At 38.3% G+C, this 20,613-nt stretch overlaps 1 protein-coding gene across 1 annotated transcript in view; it reads left to right on the forward strand.

The window, feature by feature from the left end:
* The window catches only part of Ddx4 (DEAD-box helicase 4), a 66,118-nt gene that overhangs the window by 4,378 nt on the left and 41,127 nt on the right, over positions 1-20,613 (forward strand). The window contains exons 2-3 of the mRNA XM_048368087.1: positions 12,468-12,553; positions 16,594-16,654. Of these exons, the coding sequence (XP_048224044.1) occupies positions 12,482-12,553; positions 16,594-16,654 (133 nt within the window). The 5' untranslated portion in view covers positions 12,468-12,481. The remainder of the gene's footprint in view (positions 1-12,467; positions 12,554-16,593; positions 16,655-20,613) is intronic.

The following is a 20,613-nucleotide window of genomic DNA, read 5'->3' on the forward strand; positions in this document are numbered from 1 at the left end:
GTAACTTGGGCTAGGGAGTATTTAGAGGTAGAGAGGGTTTGTTTATTCCTAGCTAACTTTAGTATGCAATTGAGCTATAAAAATAGACTAATAGTTAATCCTTGAGATAGAGCAAGGAGGAAAAAGGAAAAACTGCTGAGAACTAGGTCCCTATAAGGGGTAGGGGGGCGGGTGGCAGCTTATGTGTGCTTTCAGGATTGTTGTTACCACCCCTTCCCCGGCCGGCCTCAGGAAGAAGAGTGAGGAGCAAGACCGCACACTTGTTGGGTAGCAGAACATAAAGTTAGCAGGGGTTTGCCATGGACCTATGTGCCAGTCCTGCTTTAGTGAGACCTAGCAACCTATATACAGCTGAAACGGAGCTCACAGAACTTCAGCATCATACAGAAACCTATATATTGCGGGACAGACTTGAGTTTTGGCCTGCATCATTCTAAGTCTCAGAGTGGATGGCCTGGCACCCTCATGAGACTCAGGAGTGATCCAGCTTAGCACTGGCCACTTGGTCAACAAACTTTCTGCCACCCCTCCTCCAACTTCTAGCAGCACAGCTATCCATTAGTACTGACTGACAGAGCTTAAGACCTGTTCTAGCACCATGCATAATTTTGTGCCATGGTGGGGTTTGTTTGTGTCACTGCCGCCTGTGGCATAGGCCTGGGTGGCCTTGTGACTGACACTCAGATATGACCTAATTCAGTGTCAGCCTTGGTAAGGCAGCCAAGGAACTGGCTTTACCAATACCACTTCAATCTTGAGTAGAATAGCATGGAAAAAGACTTCATTTACGGGAGGTAGAAAGGGCAATAAGTACAAGAGTGTGCCTTAAAATTCAGTGTTGGGCTGGTGAAAACCTAACACTGGGTTAGGTAAGCCCCCAATTCAGTATGCCTGTAGACTCAGCTTCATTGAACTCCTATTCTAGCCAGCATCATCTACAGCTGGTTCAGTCAGTCTTGGCCTATTAGTTCATCTCAGCAGTTGGGAGCCTTGGTCCTACCTTACTGTTGTTGTTGTTGTTCTTCTTCTTCCTCCTCTTCCTCTTCTTCTTCCTCGTCCTCTTCCCCCTTTTCCCCCTCCACCTCCCTTTCCTCCTTCTTCTTCTTCTTCCTCCTCCTCCTTTTCCTCCCTTTTCTCCTTTTCCTCCTCATCCTCTTACTCTTCCTCCTCCACCTCTTCTTCTCCTTCTTGCCAGCCCTAGGGCTTGAACTCAGGGTTGGGGCTCTGTCTCTGAGCCTCTTTGTGCTCAAGGCTAGCGCTCTACCACCTGAGCCACAGTGCCACTTCCTGCTTTTTCTGAGTAGTTTATTGTGTTTCATGGACTTTCTTGCTGGGGCTGGCTTTGAACAGTGATTCTCAGATCTCAGCCTCCTAAATAGCTAGGATTACAGACATGAGCTACCGGCGCCTGGCCTTACTGCTCTTTCTTGGTAGGTTGTGGGTTGTATGACACAGAATTGTGGTGTCTGATCAAATTCTGAGTAGAATAGTTTTGTAGCTATAAATGAGGCATTTGAGTATGCATTGGCCCTTGGGAGAGCCTTGTGTGGGTGGACTTTGAAGCTGCTTCCACAGTTCATACTGAATAACATAGCCAATGAAGATTTGTGGCAAACTCTCTTGTACTGATATAGTGACAATACACTAGTAGCAGATTCACAGCCAACCTCAATTTAGGATGCCACCTAGTGCTGAAATAGAAGTGACTACAGACTACAGGTTAGAGAGAGAAAAAAAGTTTACTTGAATTTCTGGAAAGACAGGCACAAACCAACCGATTCTGGAAGAAGCACCCTGTTCTTTAGTTTTCAGGTGATGTCATATGCCACTAAGCATGAACACCATTACAATAGTTCGAATAAGGTGTCAGAAACTGAACAGATAGTAATCAGTCCAGGTGAATGCTCAGATAGAGCATGGAAAATGGCTATTTTAAGGAAACTCATCAGACTTCAAGAGAACACAGAGAAATCATTTAATACTCTAGCAGAAAAAAATAGCAGAATTAGCTAAAATTATACTAAGTAACCTTCTAAAAATATCTAAGAAAGCACTGATAAGGTAAAATCAACTGGAGAAAATCAGTGAGCTTGAAGACAGGATATTTGAAAACATGGAGGAAAAATGATAAAAGAATGAAGATAAAGAAAGCCTAAGAGGAATTTTGAGATAGTACTGAAAGAGCATATGTTCAGGAGATTGATGGGGACTGGGAAGGATGAAGGAGTCAACAGTTGCACATGGACTCTCATGTTCAGCTGGTTTCCAAATCTTTCAGTGAACTGTATCTACTGCTTTCATGGCATTATGTAGGTCTCTTTCTTAAATCTAGACTGGCTGGTGACTTTTGTATAACTAATAAAGAATGTGGCAGATGTAACTGTTTAACTTCTTTTGCTAGAGGTGATAAAACCTTACAGCTTCTTTCCTGGTGTCTTGAAATGTTGTTCTTGGAATGTTTGTTGAGTTGGAATGCTCTCTTTGGAGGTAGGTAATCACCATACAAAGTGTGGCAAAGAACATATATGAGGCAGTCCAAGCTAGTCACTTGTGGAGAAACATTGAAAAATTGTTCTAGCCATCCTAGCCACCATCTAAGTAAAAAACCCATTTTGGATGTTTAAACAAACTGATATTGAATGGTTAGACAAATTAAGGCCCGGTCAACATCTAAATGTACTGCATAAGAGATACTATTGAGCTACCTTAGCCCACAGATCCAATAGTTTGTTTTAGAGCAATAGACAACAAAATAATATTGTTAACTTGGATCACTTGGTTAAGCTAGTATCTGCTAAATTTCTCTGTTGTAGAATTCTTATGTCTTTTATAATTGAAAAAAAATATAGGGATATTTAAGACCTTATTGATATCTCCTTTTTTCCTCAAAATTTCAGATGTTAGTTTTAGTAAGCCAGAATCAAATGTTATTGACAGTTTCAAAGTGTTGATTAAAAAAAAAAACAGCCTTCTACTTGCTCTACACTTAACAATTAGTATTCTGCTGTAAAAGATTTTCTTTGTTAATTTATTTATGATTAACATATATTATGGCTTTTTATTCAATTGATTATAATGTGATTGATTTTCTTTCTTTTCATGTGATGCTTAAATTGTCTCATATTTGGTCAGTGAGAACCTATTTTCTTTTTTTTTTTTTTTTTGGCCAGTTCTGGGCCTTGGACTCAGGACCTGAGCACTGTCCCTGGCTTCCTTTTGCTCAGGGCTAGCACTCTGCCACTTGAGCCACAGCGCCACTTCTGGCCATTTTCTGTATATGTGGTGCTGGGGAATTGAACCCAGGGTCTCATGTATACGAGGCAAGCACTCTTGCCACTAGGCCATATCCCCAGCCCCAAGAACCTATTTTCTGACTCTTGATGCTTTGGTAGTTTTTGAAAGTGTCCTTGCTTTTTTTTTTTTTCTTTTTCGAGGAGATTGGTTTCTTGAAGAGCCCACAGTCTGCGTACTACCATGCTTACTGCTAAAAGAATGACCATTATTTCTAGAAAGGCTTTTTCAGTGGATAGTTAGGAAATTCATTTCTTGTCAAAAGATAATATCATGCGTTTGTATTGGCACTTTCAATTCAAATTTAGGTATACAGACTTATTTCTAAACTGATTTTATCAATTTGTACCACAATGAAAAAATGTAGGTTTTTTTTTTGTTGTTGTTTTTTTTTTTTTTTGGCAGTCTTGGGGCTTGGACTCAGGGCCTGAGCACTGTCCCTGGCTTCTTTTTGCTCAAGGCTAGCACTCTGCCACTTGAGCCACAGCGCCACTTCTGGCCATTTTCTGTATATGTGGTGCTGGGGAATTGAACCCAGGGCCTCATGTATACGAGGCAAGCACTCTTGCCACTAGGCCATATCCCCAGCCCAAAAAACATAGTTTTTAACATTAATAGCACTCTCTCACTAACAATAATAGCACTCTCTCACTAACAATAAGGTTTCTATAATAGTTTATTGTTAGCAGTTCTTTTTGCCTTGGATATATTCCACTAGGGACATATGGTTAGATTACAGTTACTAATACTAGTTAGTTAATTTAACAATGCTGGAGAGTAAATCCAAGGCCTCATGTGTGCTAGGCAAGTGTTTTTCTTTCTCTTTTCTTTTTTTTTTTTGCCAGTCCTGGCCTTGAACTCGGGACCTGGGCACTGTCCCTGAGCTTCTTTTTGCTCAAGGCTAGCACTCTACCACTTGAGCCACAGCACCACTTCCAGCCCTTTATGTTTATGTAGTACTAAGGAATCAAACCCAGAGCTTCATGCATGCTAGGCAAGCACTGTACCACTAAGCCATATTCCCAGCCTTGTTTGTTTTTTTTTTTTTTTTAGCCAGTCCTGGGCCTTGGACTCAGGGCCTGAGCACTGTCCCTGGCTTCTTCCCGCTCAAGGCTAGCACTCCGCCACTTGAGCCACAGCGCCGCTTCTGGCCGTTTTCCGTATATGTGGTGCTGGGGAATCGAACCTAGGGCCTCGTGTATCCGAGGCAGGCACTCTTGCCACTAGGCTATATCCCCAGCCCCTAAGCCTTGTTTTTCTTTTGGAATATATACCCAACTTTACTTTTCTTGAGAGAAGGTCTTTCTATGTAGCCCAGGCCAGCCTGGAATTTAAGATCCTTCTGCTTTACCTTGGGATTACAGCCATGTATCAGCACAACTGGCTAAATCGCTATAGCCTAACACTTGAAATAATTCTTCCCTGTGTGGTTAAGCCATGGAATATGTATTTATTTGTTTCTGGGTTGTTCTTTATATTTTGATTTTATTCTCTAATTTGGTGTAACAATCTCATAGTTTTATAATCAAATATACTAAAAGAGCTGGGTATCAATAGCTCACATCTATAATCTTAGCTACTTAGGAGACTGAGATCTGAGGACTGTTGTTTGAAACTGTCCTGGGCAGAAAAGTCTAAGAGACTGTATCTCTAGTTAACCAGAGAAGCTGGACTGGAGGTATGGCTGACATGGTAGAGTACCAGCTACAAGCAAAAAAGCTGAGTGAAAGCCCTGAGTTCAATTTATGCTTACAACAAGCAAATAAGAGAACTTGACATTTTCTGTGTTAGCTGTCTTTTACTATAATGAAATACCTAGATAATTAATCTGCAAAGATAAAAAAGGTTTGCTTTTACTTACAGTTTTGGCGTTTCCAGTCCGTGACTGATTTAGTCCCATTGCTTTGGGCTTGTGGTGGTTATCACATCATAGTAGAGTACATGAAAGAGTAAAACTGCTTACCTCATCAGCCAGGAAAGAAAAAGGAAGAGTTTGGTGTCCTACAAATAAAAGTCATATTATGGAGACATGTCAGAAAAATCTTGGGAGTCAATAGTAAGGGCCTCCCTTGGCCACGGTCTTCTTTAAGTGCATACCCCCAGTAATGTAAGGACCAGCCATAAGGCCTTCCTAAAGATAACCCAGAATCTACCAATAGTGCCACTCTGGGGCCCCAGCCTTTAACTTGTGGCAGGCATTCAACTTTCAAACAACAGCAGATACCCACTATGAAACCAGGATGGATAATGTTAGAAATGCACCATTTTACAATTTCTATAACTATCAGATAAAAGTTATCAGTAGATATGAAACTCCCTCAAATTGCTCTCTCTCTCTCTCTCTCTCTCTGTGTGTGTGTGTGTGTGTGTGTGTGTGTGTGTGTGTGTATGTACATGCCTATGTGCCAGTCCTGGGGCAGGTTAGCACTTCCAGCTTTTGGAGGTTAACTGAAGATAAGAGTCTCATGCAATTGCCTGCCTGAGTTGGCTTCTAACTGCAACACTTAGATATGGGCCTCCTGAGTAGCGAGGATTACAGGCACCAGTACAGGCACCCAGCTCAAATTACATTTTAATTATTAAGGATAGTACCGTTTTTTCATTAGGCAGTAAATGAGACAGCACTTAAGTAATCAGAGTTAGCATCATCAATGATGGCAAAACAGTGTCAGGTACTTTTTGATGCAATTAATACCCTGGGAACAACATGTTATGTGATGTTACACATACAGCATTACTGCCAAAATGCATGATCTAAATCCATTAGGTGATGTTAGGCCTAAATTGAGGGATGTTGACATAGGAAATTGCATGTACTATTTACTGTCAAATTAAAAAGAAAACTAAGTCTAACACACATTCTCCTCCTTCTGTACCTGTTGCCTCTTTTCTTTCTCACGAGTAGTCATTTTATTAACTTTTTGCTTATTCTTCTATTAAAAACACATTACTACTTTGCACTGGCCTTTTCTCCCCAATAATATGTTTTAATAGTCACTGCCTAAGAGTATGTAGAAATAATCTTTATATTTAGTGGCTGTAGGGTAATCCCTTAGTAGAGGTTCTTCTCTGCTATTGAAGGTGGTTCAGGTTGTTTTTAGTTTTAGCTTTTAGCTCTGCAATTAATTTTATGTAAAATTCTGTTGTTTTCTGGCAGCTAAATCCTTATAAATCAGATTTGTCAATTAAAGAGTGTGATTTTACTAAACTTTCTTCATTCAGGGTTATACCAGGAAGCATTCCTAACTGCAATGTGCCTGTTCCTTAGAGCTTCTCTAACATAGTACATTACCTAAAGTTTGCCATTCTAAGAGGTGCAAAAATTGTATCTCAGTGTATTTCTTAACTACAGTTTTTATAATAAATGAAGCCGAGCAACTCTTCAAGTGTATGGTATCTGTTTCTCTTTTTTCCTATGAACTGTTTATATCTCTTACCCATTTTCTTTATAGTTATTAATATTTTTCTTTTTAACTTCTAGATGCTCTATGTTAATATTTTTCTTTTTTACTTTTAGATGCTCTCTCTATATTAATGGTATTAATCTTGTTTCTGGGTATATGTATTTCCAGTTTATCTTTTCTTGTATTTTCTTGTGATTATTTTTCTTTTACTGTGAAAAGTCTCATATTTTAGTCTTTATCTAGTTATATTTCATAAAATTGTTCATTCTGGAGTTTTGAATCCTAGGTAGAAACCATAGAGGAATTCAAAATTTTATTCTAGTACTTTTACAATTTTGTTTTTATGTTTGAATTTGTTATCCTGTTAAATGTGGTGAAGAAAAAGCCCAAGTGTATATTTTCCCCTGTATGATTATCCAGTTATATAGAATATCTAAGTATATATTATTTATTCATATATAATTTGGCTATATAGAGAGCATTTTCATCAAGAAGTAGTTAATAATGTCAAGGACTGCTAAGAGGTTTCCTGGGTAAGAACTGAAAAAACAATAAGGTTTTGAAACAAGTAAGTCAATGTGACCTTGACAATGCCAGTTTCAATGAAGCAATAGGGCCTAAAAATCCGATGTCAATGGGTTGAAGATTGAAAAAGGATGAGAAAATGGGAAGACCAAATATATATAACTTCTTATGAGATACTAAATTAATAGTCTTATTATTAGGCACCATATAAAAGATTCAGAATTCTGAAAGATAGGTTCCAGGCAAGAAAAGTCTTCAGTAAAACTTCTCGATCAGTCAGGTTCAAACCAGGAAACTAGAAGCCATTACACATATTTAAGATATGGGGGATTTTTTTTTGTGGGAGTTGAAAAATTATGCTTTGAATGAGAGTATAGTTTAGCAAGTGCAGTGCAAAGGATTTTAGCAACATTTTGCCTAGTAGGTTGATGCCTTTGTGTAGGGCACGACAACCATCAATGTAGCTAGAAGCTCTAGCCATGGCTATACCTATTTTACCAAGAGAAATGACATAATTTGCCTAAAGTCATATAGCTGATAAATGGACAATCAGTGCAGAATTTGCAGCCAGTTGCTGGTGATTTTGTCTGTGTTTCTAAGCTTTTATTACGTCAGTCTGAGGAGGGATAAACAAAAAGAGATTCATTCCTGGTCAAGGTTTATACACAAGCTGTATGTGTTCACTGATTCTCCTAAAGTGATTTTAAGAAAAAATATCCCCCAAAAAAATCCAAAAAAAAAAAAAAGAAAAAATATCCAGGATAAATGACAGTAAGCTGGGGTGCCAGTGGCTCCTGCCTGTAATCCTAGCGGTACTCGCTACTCAGGAGGCTAAAATCTGAGGATTGTGGTTAAAAGCCAGCCGGGGCAGGAAAGTCCATGAGACGCTTATCTCCAATTAATCACACAAAAAATCTGGAAGTGGCAATCTGGCTCAAGTGGTAGAATGCTAGCCTTGAGCAAAAAGGAGCCCAGGGACAGCAACCAGGCCGAGTTCAAGCCCAGGATCCCCTGCTCCCTAATCACTTTTCTATTTTTGAAATTTGGGACATGGAAACCAGCTTCCTTTTTTTCTCAGAAACATAATATCTAGTAGGAATAGAAAGAGCTATAACCTAGTATACTGTCCTTTCTTAATGTCTGATGAACCATTGTTTTGTGGCAAAGGGCTAAGGCCCTTTTGTCTAAGGAAGAATTGCCAAGTACGATGACATAGTAGTTGATTATCTCTTACTTACTTTAAGTTCTTATTAATATATTTGTAACAATAGGGAACAGTGAATGTATTAAGTCACCTAACACACTCAGAATATGGTTGATTCTAGGTAGGAATTTTCAGGAACACTACCTGAACTCAAGGCTGGTTTCCAAACTAGAGCCTCATAATGGGGAACGAGTAATATTGGTTTGTCTTATTCATGTCACCTTCTTTGTGTGAAAGTGCTTGGGAAGATGAGTTATAGTCATGAAATTGCTGAGTATGGAATCAGAACAGAATGATGATGACTATCATTACTCATAATGGAGAAATCTTTCTTGTGACCTGTCCTCAGATCTTTGTTTTTTTTATTTGCACCAGTGTTTACCACATTGTAAGGATTTGAATACTGCTCATGATTTCTGCCATTACTTCATATTTGATTTTTCTTTGTGTGACAACTTGAAAATTAGTATCTTTCTAAACAATAACATTTCTGAAATTTGGTATGCCACTTATGATTTTCTAATACATAGTAAAATAAAGTATAAATAAAAAAGTAGCCATCAAAGTCAGAATTGTCTATGAATTGCTTAACAATTGTTGTGCTATCTCTACTACATACTAGTGAATATCAACTGAACCATTATTGAAAAAAATAAAGTTTGTCTCTCTAATCCAAGGGTTTGTCTTGGGCAGTAAAAGCCCCATGATATCAAAACTGTAGGCACGATTAGAAATTCAATAAGTCTAGGAGTTCTTAAAATCCAAATGGCCTTTGGCAGAAAAATGGTTCTCCATCTGTGTACCCTATTTGTTAGACTGAAACCCTCTCTGTAAAATTTCTTCCCTGTATTGGTTAAATGGAAGACATTGTCTTCCCTACTCCATTTTGTGATTTTACATGGCTCAAACCTATATTTTATTTTTTCTTTAATATATGGTTTGTGTAGAGAGGGTATCTAAGAAGGAACTCATGTCTCCTTCCCCATATTTGAGGTGATCCACTTTTTACCTCCTGGTAGATTAAAATTTTATCATAGTGCTAAGTCATGCATTGTCCATCTGACCTTTGACAATAAAATATTGTTCAATGTGGAGCTAATGCTGAGAACGTATAAAGACCAAAAAAATACTGCAACTTATCCATATTAACTTGGAGAATTTAGAACCTCTAAAATGTATATAGTGTCTTGGGCTGGGGATAAGGCCTAGTGGCAAGAGTGCTTGCCTCATATACATGAAGCCCTGGGTTCAATTCCCCAGCACCACATATATAGAAAAGGCCAGAAGTGGTGCTGTGGCTCAAGTGGCAGAGTGCTAGCCTTGAGCAAAAAGAAGCCAGGGACAGTGCCCAGGCCCTGAGTCCCAAGGCCCAGGACTGGCAAAAAAAAAAAAAAAAATGTATATAGTGTCTTAACTATAAGCTTTGCTGCAAAACACACTTCCATAAGAAAAGTATCATTCTACTTTATTATACAGAATTTTCAGAAATTGGAAACACTATTATGATGAGGCTCTCTTTCCTTCAACTTTCTAATGTATCTTTTGAGATAGGAGATTTGAAGTTTTAAATTCCAGCTGTCACAGGATTGTTTTCGCTGGGAGACTTCTTGAAATGAGTTAATTTTACTTTTAATGTTGTGTGTATGTATTGCTGGGGTTTGAATTCAGGACCTCATACCTGCTAGGCAAGTGTTCTACCACTTGAACCAGGTCCCTGGCCCCTTTTTGCTCTAGCTATTTTCACATAGTATCTTGTTTTCGTTTTTTAAATTTTTGCTGAAAGCTGGCTATTTTCCTGCTTATGTATCTCCCATTAAGGAGGGCCACAGTCAGGGTCTACCAGCCTGGCTTATCTTTATAATTTTTGCTTAGTTGGCTTCCAGCCTCCCGTGTCACCTGAGTATCTGGGATTACAGATATGCCACACCACCACCAACGGAGAAAGCAACACTTTTAAACAGTTATGCTTATTATTATTGAAAATACTGAGGGAATTCCCCAGCTTTTGAAGGGGATGTGTGAAATGACCCATTGGCCATTGCCCCTAAGGATATAAATAGGCAAACCTAAGAACCTAATTCTTGATGCACGATCAGTTCCAGGACCAATTTCTAAGTTTCTTCTGGATCAGAGGCAGTTTCCTCCCCACAACTTTACACGACAGATTTCATTCTTTACAACCCCTTGGGATGCCACTAGGACAGTCTCACCCTCACCCTTCTTACAGAGAGGAGGCAAGGGATTTGCCAACTTCCCTGGCCTCAGACGCACATTAAGGGCCTGGATTCCCCGGATGTGAGGTGAGGTGAGCGCAGCAGCGATGCACAACTGGAGGGGATAACGGTCAGATCTGAGGAGAAAGAGGTCTAAAGGAAGCCAAGGTGATAGGAGGGAGGGCTTTCTCCTCACTCTCCACATGTATTAGAAAAATGAAAGTGGGCATTTTTTTTGGCTAGCAGCGCATGCACAAGAAAGATGCAGGCATCCCTCCCGAGAGCATGGAGTCAAGTGGATAAAGGGCCCGTGGCCAGACTTGTACCCGCAGGCTCCACGGGCCCCTCAAACACAAGGTCAGTGGATCCGGCCACGACAGCGCCAAAAGTGGCACGTCGGACGGAGCGAACGTAAGGGCCAGTGGTGGGGGGGCGGGAAACCTCGCGCCGTCTGCACGCTGATTGGCTGGCCGCTCTGGTTGCCTGGTTTTATTTGTTGGCGCAGCGCCTCTGACCTGACGCACCAGGTTGCGCACGTGCGGCCGTTTAAGGCAGCCTCAGTGCCTTCGAGGATCTTGTGAGAGCGAGAAGCTCGGAGGTAAGTGGGCGGGTGGCCTTCCTCAGGGTCCCCGCGGCCTAGTCAGAGTTTGGGCTAAAGGAAAAGTAGAAGAGGCCAGGCGGGAGTTTGAGGCCGTCTTGGGAACCTTTTTCCTTCCAACCTGGGCCCTGGTGCGCTTCGGTGCGGAAGGCTGGGCTTGAGGCCTATGGAAGCGGAGAACGGAGCGCTGTGCTCCTCGCCTACGCGACATTTTCTCGGGAAAGAAAAAGGGTATATGGTGTCATTTGTGCGCACACACCCCTCGTGGAAACTAGACGCCCTTTGCTAGCCAGATTCAGGCCACTCAAACTCTCCTTAGGCCAATATGCGGAGCCTCCCTTCCCCTCCCCCACCCGGCTCGCCAGTAAACATTGAAATACATTTTTTTATTTTTATTTTTATTTTTTGCTGGTATTGGGGCTTGAATTCAAGGTCTGGGTGCTATCCCTTACCTGTTTTTGTTCAAGGCTGGTGCTCTACCGCTTGAGCCACACTCTCCTGGGGCTTTTCTTTGGTGGTTAATTGGACATGAGTCTCACAGACTACTTCCCTGGCTGGCTTCGAACCTCCACTCTCAGACCTTAGCTGCTTGAGTAGGCTTGAATAGTAGGCATGAACACTACTGAGGGAAAGCAAAGGTAGAAAGTATACAAATGAGGAAAGTTTTAATAGTACAATAAAAATTCTCCTAAATGGCTTTTTTTTTTCACTTCCTGGAATTTGTTTTGGCCAATATTATATGATCGGAAGTACAGAGGCATTGCACATTTTTGTTCCTCCCCTGAGTATCCTCCTCTAGTCTTGCTGTGTGAATGCCTATAGGTCCTTTATAATTTTATTATGTCCAGGTGTATTTTAGGTGTAGCTTTAGTAACCTTTTGAAGGAGGACACATTTTGGGGTAAGCATCTTTGGGCAGTTGTTTTGAAAAGTGGTTTAATTGGCTTCTTAAAAAATTAATATAAATGTCACCTCCAGGTAAGAGGTGAAACCAATCCCCATTTTTGCAAAAAAACCCCACAACTTTCTGGGAAGATAAGGGAGCAGTTGACTAGTTGCAAAAATAAGTGAAAAGATAACTTCTTTTTGTCTTTTTGGTAGTACTGGTCATGAAATCCAGTGCTATGTATGTTCTCACTAAGCTACATTCCCAGCCCAATAGTTTATACTTTTAAAGATATAATTTTGATCTAACCAAGGCCAAAGTGCATTTTTTAAAAAATATTAAAATAGAACCTGAAGCCACCATGGGAGATGAAGATTGGGAAGCAGAAATCATCAAGCCTCACATGTCTTCTTATGTTCCTGTGTTTGAAAAGGTAATAACATTTAATGTGTGCAGTTATTAATGTTACAAATTTTATCAAAATTCAAAAAATGGTGGGGAAATTGTAAATTGGAATGTGTTAGTGTTTATTTCCATGTGATTGTTATTAACTATTTTATGGGAATCAGAAGAGGTAGGCTGAACCTCAAAGAGAATACTTTATCTGTGATAACTAAAAGCTAAAATAGATATATTAACTGTTATTTAAATATCAGTGATTTAGTGTGTACAGATTTTACAAATGTGGTTGAATGGTCTGTTAGGAACACTTGTATGGAAACTGGGTCTGGATGATATTTGAAATTTAGAAGTTGATTTTGCACAAGGAAGACTCAAAGTGTATGTTTGGTTCAGACATCAGTTGAATATGAAATACTGGATTGTTTTTCTAAGTGCTTTTGGGGAGTTACATTGTAATTAAAAACAACTAGTACTAAGTAGGTTTTTGGGTTTCAATTCCAACTTTAAAAATAATGTATTTTAGATGATATATGGTTTAAGGGATTGTTTTTGTAGAAGTGTTACTTGAGTATCCCTCACCCCCAGCCCTTAGTTTGTATGTTAGTCAATTCTGACACATTACGATTTTTTTCCTCTCCAGTTTCTAGGCAGACACTCTACCACATGAGCCACACCTCCAGCCCTCTTAGCTTTGCTTTTTTGAGATACTGTCTCATTTTTTGCCCAGGCCAGCCCCAACAGAGATCTTCTATTTATGCTTCTCAGGTTGCTGAATGGCATGTAACACTGTAACTAGCTTTTACTGTTGAGGTAGGGGTACTGAGAACATTTTTCCTGGTGTAGCCTGGAACTCCTCTTTGCTTTCTGAAGTAGCTAGGATTATAGGCATAAACTATAGGCACCTGGCTCACTTTCTGATTTTGTGGAAATTCTTATTTTTAGAAAAATAGAAAAAATTCAGTCCACTGATTTAATTGGATTTGATTGAAATGTAGATTAAAATACCAAAATGTCAATTGGAATTTATAATCTTTCTTCTTAGAACTTAAAAATAGTATCTTTTTATGGTACCTTTTTTATAGACTTTGCATAATGAAAATTAATAGTATTAGGAAAAGAGAACAATTACCTGTAAATCTTCACCACTAGCACAATCACTTCTTTTAAATTTTTAATATTTCTTCCTGCCTTTCTATAACATTTTATGTAATTTTAATGATAGTTACACAACAGCAGTTTTTGTTTGTTTTTTGCCAGTCCTAGGGCTTGAACTCAGGGTCTGCGCACTGTCCCTGGCTTCCTTTTTGCTTAAGGTTAGCACTCTACCACTTGAGCCACATTGCCACTTCTGGCTTTTTCTGTTTACATGGTGCTGAGGAATCGAACCTAGGGCTTCATGCATGCTAGGCAAGCACTCTACTGCTAAGTCACATTCCCAACCCCACAACAGAAGTTTTTGAATCCACTCTTTTTTTCATTCTTCATACTGTTCTTCATTCCATATTATTAAATTCTGAAAAATAATTTTTACTGATCCATAAGGCTAGCCATCAATTTATTATAATAATTGCCACAGAATATATTGAACTTGGGCATTTCTCATGTTAGGCAGGCAGGCAGTCTACCACTAGAGCTACACTCTCAGACATTTGATTGATTGACTGATTGAATGAGATAGCTTTTGCCTGGGCTGCTTGAGTCTTGAGATCCTCTGCCTTTCTAGTAGCTGGAATTACAACAATATACTATACCCAGACCCACATGTGATTTCTTTTTGTGGGTATGTAAGGTTATGCTAGCTTTTAACTATGAGATATTATGAGTATCTGCAGCTTATTTAAAATTTTAACGGAATTACTTGGAAGAGGATGTTTTCCTTCTGGTTCTCAATAGATTTGTGGTAACACAAGCTTTATAGACAGCGACTTTCTTGAATTAGATCTTGGAAAGTCATCTACTCAATTTTTATTTTTAGTTGAGATTTTTCTCTTCATGAAGGGTTATGTGTACCTATTTGTTGCATTGGCTTTTCTTTTTTAATTGGGAATGGTTCTTAAATCTCTTCTGATTCTCAGATCTCAGTTTCCTGAGTAGTTAGATTATAGGCAGGAGCCACTGGCATCTGGCTAGCCAGCCCTTTCTTATCTTGGTTATTTTGGAGGTAGGGTCTTGCTTTTATTCCTAGGCTGGCCTGGGCTGTGATGTTCCTGTTTGTGCTTCTCTTGTCACTGGAGATGGATGATAGGTGCATGCTATTACACTCAGCCATTGATTGATATGAAGTCTTGTGAACTATGGTTGGCCTTGATCCTCCCATCTCTGATTGTCAAGCATTTAGGATTACAGCCTGAGAAACTAAGCCCAGTTTAAGTTTCTTTTTTTGGTTGAGTCTGTTACCCACACATTTTCTGTGTTCTACTTTAGTTTGTATAATTTTTTTTTTGTTTTGTTTTTTGGCCAGTCCTGGGCCTTGGACTCAGGGCCTGAGCACTGTCCCTGGCTTCTTCCCGCTCAAGGCTAGCACTCTGCCACTTGAGCCACAGCGCCGCTTCTGGCCGTTTTCTGTATATGTGGTGCTGGGGAATCGAACCTAGGGCCTCGTGTATCCGAGGCAGGCACTCTTGCCACTAGGCTATATCCCCAGCCCTAGTTTGTATAATTTTGATGAATATGCTGTAAAAATATTGTACTCTGTAAAGTATATTGCATATTACCAGGGATTGCTTTATTAATGAATTACATTTTTGAGTATATGAGCAAGAGAATGAAATGACTAAGCTTTCATGTCAAATATTAGCAAATTAATGCCAATTAGGAAATTAGACTTTACAGGCCTTATAGGGCTTATAGTCTTCAGCTATAACTTGACCACTGTAGTGTGAAACTAGCCATAGAAAAATGAGAATTATTTGCTCAATAAAACAGTTTACAAAAATGAGTCACTAGATTTGGCCTATGGCTGTAGTTTACCACTCTTTGAAGTGATATATTCATAATGCACACACATATGTGTGCACATGGTATTTTCACATACACATTTACATACACAGTGTTTGAATGACTCTATCTTGGGATAATCAGTAAATGAACATACAGTGACCTAGAAAACCTTATTACTGAGTAAGCAGTTTTGTTTTGTTCTGAATAAACTTAGTTGTCATATAGGTTTGCCTCCCTTGGTTTAAGTTACCTATAATCAACTGTAGTAAAAACATGTTACATGGAAAATTCCAGAAATAAACCATTTTTAAGTCATGCCATTCTGCGTGGCATGATGAAGCCTGCTACCTCTTTCTGCCTCACCTAGAATGTGAGTCTTCTTATTGTCTGTATCCATGCTGCACTATATGTTGCCTGTCAGAAATCTAGGATCTCTGAGGCAGCTTATCCTCCTAACATTCTCAGAAGATCAAGGTTGTACAGTGCTATATCACTGTGACTTATGTCATATAACTTACATAGTCTTATTATACAGATTTTTTTTATCACATTACATAATTACAGGAAGGATGAATACAGTACAATAATGAAAGAGACCACATTTATGTAAGGTTTTTAAATTTATTTTTTGAGCTAGAACTAGAGCTTGAACTCAGGGCCTGAGTGGTGTTCCTAAGCTTTTAGCTCAAGGTCGTCACTTTCCACTTGAGACATGGCTTTTTTTGTTTTGTTATTTTTTTGGTAGTTAATTGGAGATAAGAGTTTCATGGTTTCTGCCTGGGCAGGCTTTGAGTCAAGATCCTCAGATCTTAGCCTCCTGAGTAATTAGGATTACAGGCATAAACCACTGGCACCTGGCTTATATATGTTTTATTACAGGATATTACTATAGTTGTTCTATTTTTTATTTTTATGTGCTGAATTTATAAATGAAACTTTATCATAGGTATGTATGTATAGGAAAAACAAATGTATCTGGTTTGGTACTGTGTATTCATAGATTCAGACATGGAATCCTGATTGGCAATCTTTGAATGTATTTACCATAGAAAAGGACTGCTGTAATTTTTTATTTCTGAAATAGATGACACATTCTTATTCAAAGTAGAAAACTGCTCTTTCTTTTTACAGGATAAATATTCTTCTGGAGCAAATGGAGACACTTTTAACAGGGCTTCAGTTTCATCACCGGGTATGTTTTAAAGAGAAGAAAGTAAGATGTTTTAGGTTTAGGGGTTTTAGTGAGTGAGGAGCAGGTTGTTATAAGAGAGTTTAAAATTTCATGGTGAAAATCTATTTTAATTTGGATATTTTGGGATGGGGTAATTCTAGCTAGAGTAGGGAAAAGAATGGAGACTGTAATGTTACAGACTGTATTTAACTTAATGGGTTGCTGTAAAACCTTTGCCCAATATTGAGGTTGCATGTTAGGTTTTTAGGCATTGTCAGGGTTTCTGGCAGTAGTAATGGAAAAGACTATACACTTATTGAAGCAGATTCCAATAGTGGTGATTGGCAGGGTAACAACTGTTTAAGCCAAATAAGCCATTAACATCAGGTATTGAGTTTCTAATTTAAGGTCAGAAGACTAATTTAGTAAAGTTCCTAAGAGAAATGTTTAGGTAAAGGAGGCCTATCTGGCCTGTTGCCCTCAACCCTCTTCTCTGCACTTGTTTCCACCTGGGCTATGCCCCAACCTACCAGACTTCTAGCCCACTCTGTAGATCTGAGATAGATGGCAAAATGGTGGAAAGGATAGGACTTGGATTAGGAAATTAAACCCAGGCAAGAGTCTTTTATTTTGTTGAAGTCCAAAATGTGTTTGTTTGGTTTAGAAATATGATTGAAAGCTTTTTTTGTGTGTGTTAAAATATACATAAGATTACTTTGACCATTGTATGTATATAGTTCAGTAGCATTGAGTATATTCACATTGTTTTGTACTAACCATTACCTAGCATCTATGTCTAGAACTTATTAACTTCCCAGACTGAAATTCTGTTTGCACTAAACATTAGCTCCTGACTTCCTCCTTTCTGTAGGCCCTGACAACCACCATTGCACTTTTTTCTGAGTTATTTTAAGGAAGAGGCCTTTTAAGTGTAAGGCCTAGAGGCACTGGGTTTGTCATTTTATTAAAAAATAGAGGATGAGTTAAAAAGCATTTTGTAGTCAAGGGAGCTACTGGCTGACTGAAGCTTGCTTTAGAAAGCTTGTGGTAAGATAGTTTAAACATGTGAGGGATAACTTTCAACCTTTTTGAGTTTCAGATCCATTCTACTCTCTCTAGTGGCTGTAAAGCTGCCTTGAAATATGGGCTCTTTGTAAAGCCATTATATATCTAGAATGTGGTGGGTAAAACTTCAAGCAAAAATGTTATTCACTATTAACGCTGTGCCATTTTTTGAATAAATAATTGCTGGCTTATATTATTATTTTTTGTTTTTACAAGGGGGTTTCAGTTCAACATGTCTGGGTATGAGGTGTTGTGATAAGTGTCAGTCTTCATTGTTATAAGCCACAGTCACAAAGCAGATAAATGTTTTAGCCCATAAAAGAAAAAAAATTGCTGGCTTATTGCTAAAAAACTGTGAGGGTGTTAGAGTTTGTCAGGTTAAAACAAGGTTAATTCTCATGTGAATCTAAAGTTCAAGGTAAATCTCTTCAGAGAAATGTAGGTAAGCCTTTGCAATTGTTATGTATCTTTCATAAAATAAATACTAGTTTAATATGTAAATATTCAAATTATCAAAAATTTGGGATTGCTGCCTACTAAAACTAGTATATAGCATAATTACTTTGTAGTTAGGAGAAAGCTGGTTCTTTGCAATATAAACACAACCAAATTTTAGTAAAGAAATGAAAGTTTAGATCTGTAGTATATATGAAAACATAATACTCTTGTTAGTGGGATTAAGTTAGATAAAAAGTCAGGAGGTTTCTTAACATTAATATGTCAAGGCTTAGGCTAGTACAGTGAAATCAGTTTAGAAATACTATCTTCTTACCTTCGGAAACAAATACTTTCGTAGTTCCTCTTTTTTTTTGGTCATGGGCCTTGAACTCTGGGCAAGGGCGTGGTTCCTGCATTCTTCAGCTCAAAGCTAACACTCTACCACTTGAGCCACAGTGCCACTTCCAGTTTTCTGGTGGCTAATTGAAGATAAGAATCTCCCAGACTTTCCTGCCCAGCCTGGCTTTGAACCCCGATCAGCAGATTTCAGCCTCCTGTGTAGCTAGGATTACAGGCGTGAGCCACCGGTGCCTGGCTGTAATTCTTTTAAAGTTCTTTTAAAAATTTAAAATTGATCTTATTATAGAACATACCAGGTAAGCGTGAACTATAAACAGATACATAAATATGCTTATTGTCAAGAAATTAAATTGTGGCCTCCAGATTTAGCTACCATTGATGGTCTGGCGACTGATTTTTTTCAGATGTCTGTGTCTATTCCTCTGTACATAATTGTATATCTTACATATAAGTTATGCGTATGTATACTTACCACTTGAGTTCTTTGCATCTCCTACATTTTTCTTCTTCATGATATTAAAATTGTACTTGGACAAGTTTCTTTCCATTGTCTAATGGAATCCTGTTATAATGTATCTTGCTTTTACTATGATATTTCATGGAAACATTTCTAAGCAACTGGTATAATCTTTTTCTAAAATTAAATGAAAAATTCATGTTACTTGGCTTTAAAATGTTAAATAGTAACTTTGTTACTTATGATGAAAAGCATTTAATCTCTTTTCTCACTATCTTTTGTCTTTCTAGAGCAGAAAAATATTTATAGTCATACACCCTACTCAAACATTTCCCTTCTCATTCTCCTAATAGTTATTATACTTGTGGCTTAAAATGTAAATTTAATTTTTATATCTTCATAGCCATACAATTACTTTTGATACACTGTGTATTATGGCTTCAATTTCTTTATTTAACTATTTGTTTGTTCTTATTAGAGTTATTCTTATTTTCTTTAGTTCTCTTGATTTTTTTTTTCCTTCACAGGGCTTGAACTCTAGGCCTGGGCACTGTCCCTGAGCTCTTCAGCTTAAGGCTCACACTCTTACCACTTGGAGTCATAGCACCTTTTCTTGTTTTCTGGTAGTTAATTAGAGATAAGAGTCTCACGGACTTTCCTGCCTAGGCTGGTTTTGAACTGTGATCCTCAGATCTCAGGCTCCTGAGAAGCTAGGATTACAGGCATGAGCCACCGGCATCTGGTAGTCTTGATTTTTTATGTTTCTATTGGTAATTCATTCTCCATCTCAGCCAAAAACATAAATACCATTCTGTTTCTAATACATAATTTGATGAATTATTTTTTAAGCTTCTTTTTTGAATCCATCCAAAAAGGGACTATTCTCTAGGCTGTCTTGCCAGAAGACTTCTTTTCTGTGTCACATTCCATATTCTCTGGCTCCTATTGTTTTCTATCTTGATCTATTTACCTTTGATAGAATCCATTTTTTGCAGCATTCTAAGAAAAGTATATTTGAGAGATTAAAAATATCATTACTCTCGTGCTGAATAGTTTATGGAAAGCATTTTATTATATATTAACTTTTTATTGTTACTATAAAAGGTGATGTACAGAGGGGGTTATAGTTACATGGTCAGGTAAAGAAGACTTTTTTTTGGACAAGGTCACCCTTCCTTCACGCTCTTTGTTTTTCTCTCATGACCCCACCCACAGGTTATACAGTTTATTTTCAGCATAGTGTCTACTGCTGCATTTACTCACCCTTTGTCCCTGCAGCATTTTATTTTGGAAATATTTTTCATCCTGAACTTTAGGTAGTATGTAGAATTTATAGTGATGTTAATAAGTGTGATAATCTGAATTCTTATCCTTTGTACCTGACTACTTATCTAAACATTTCTAAAGCTTTCATGAGTTTATTTTGATTCCATATTTTGAAAACTGATTATGTGTGTTATGTATAAATTATGTACCTTGATGTGTGAGAGTTTTATTGTTTAAAGCATTGGTAGACTTATTTTAATTCTTGAGAAATTAATTTATTGTGTTATTTTCTGTAAGGATTAGTATAATTTCATCTGCAGTTAATTCTGTTTCTGCTAATGTTTCAATCTGTCTCTCCCTCACCTCCCTGTGTGTGTGTGTGTGTGTGTGTGTG

The sequence above is a fragment of the Perognathus longimembris genome, chromosome 19 (assembly GCF_023159225.1).
Source record: "Perognathus longimembris pacificus isolate PPM17 chromosome 19, ASM2315922v1, whole genome shotgun sequence".
In the NCBI taxonomy this organism is placed as follows: domain Eukaryota; kingdom Metazoa; phylum Chordata; class Mammalia; order Rodentia; family Heteromyidae; genus Perognathus; species Perognathus longimembris.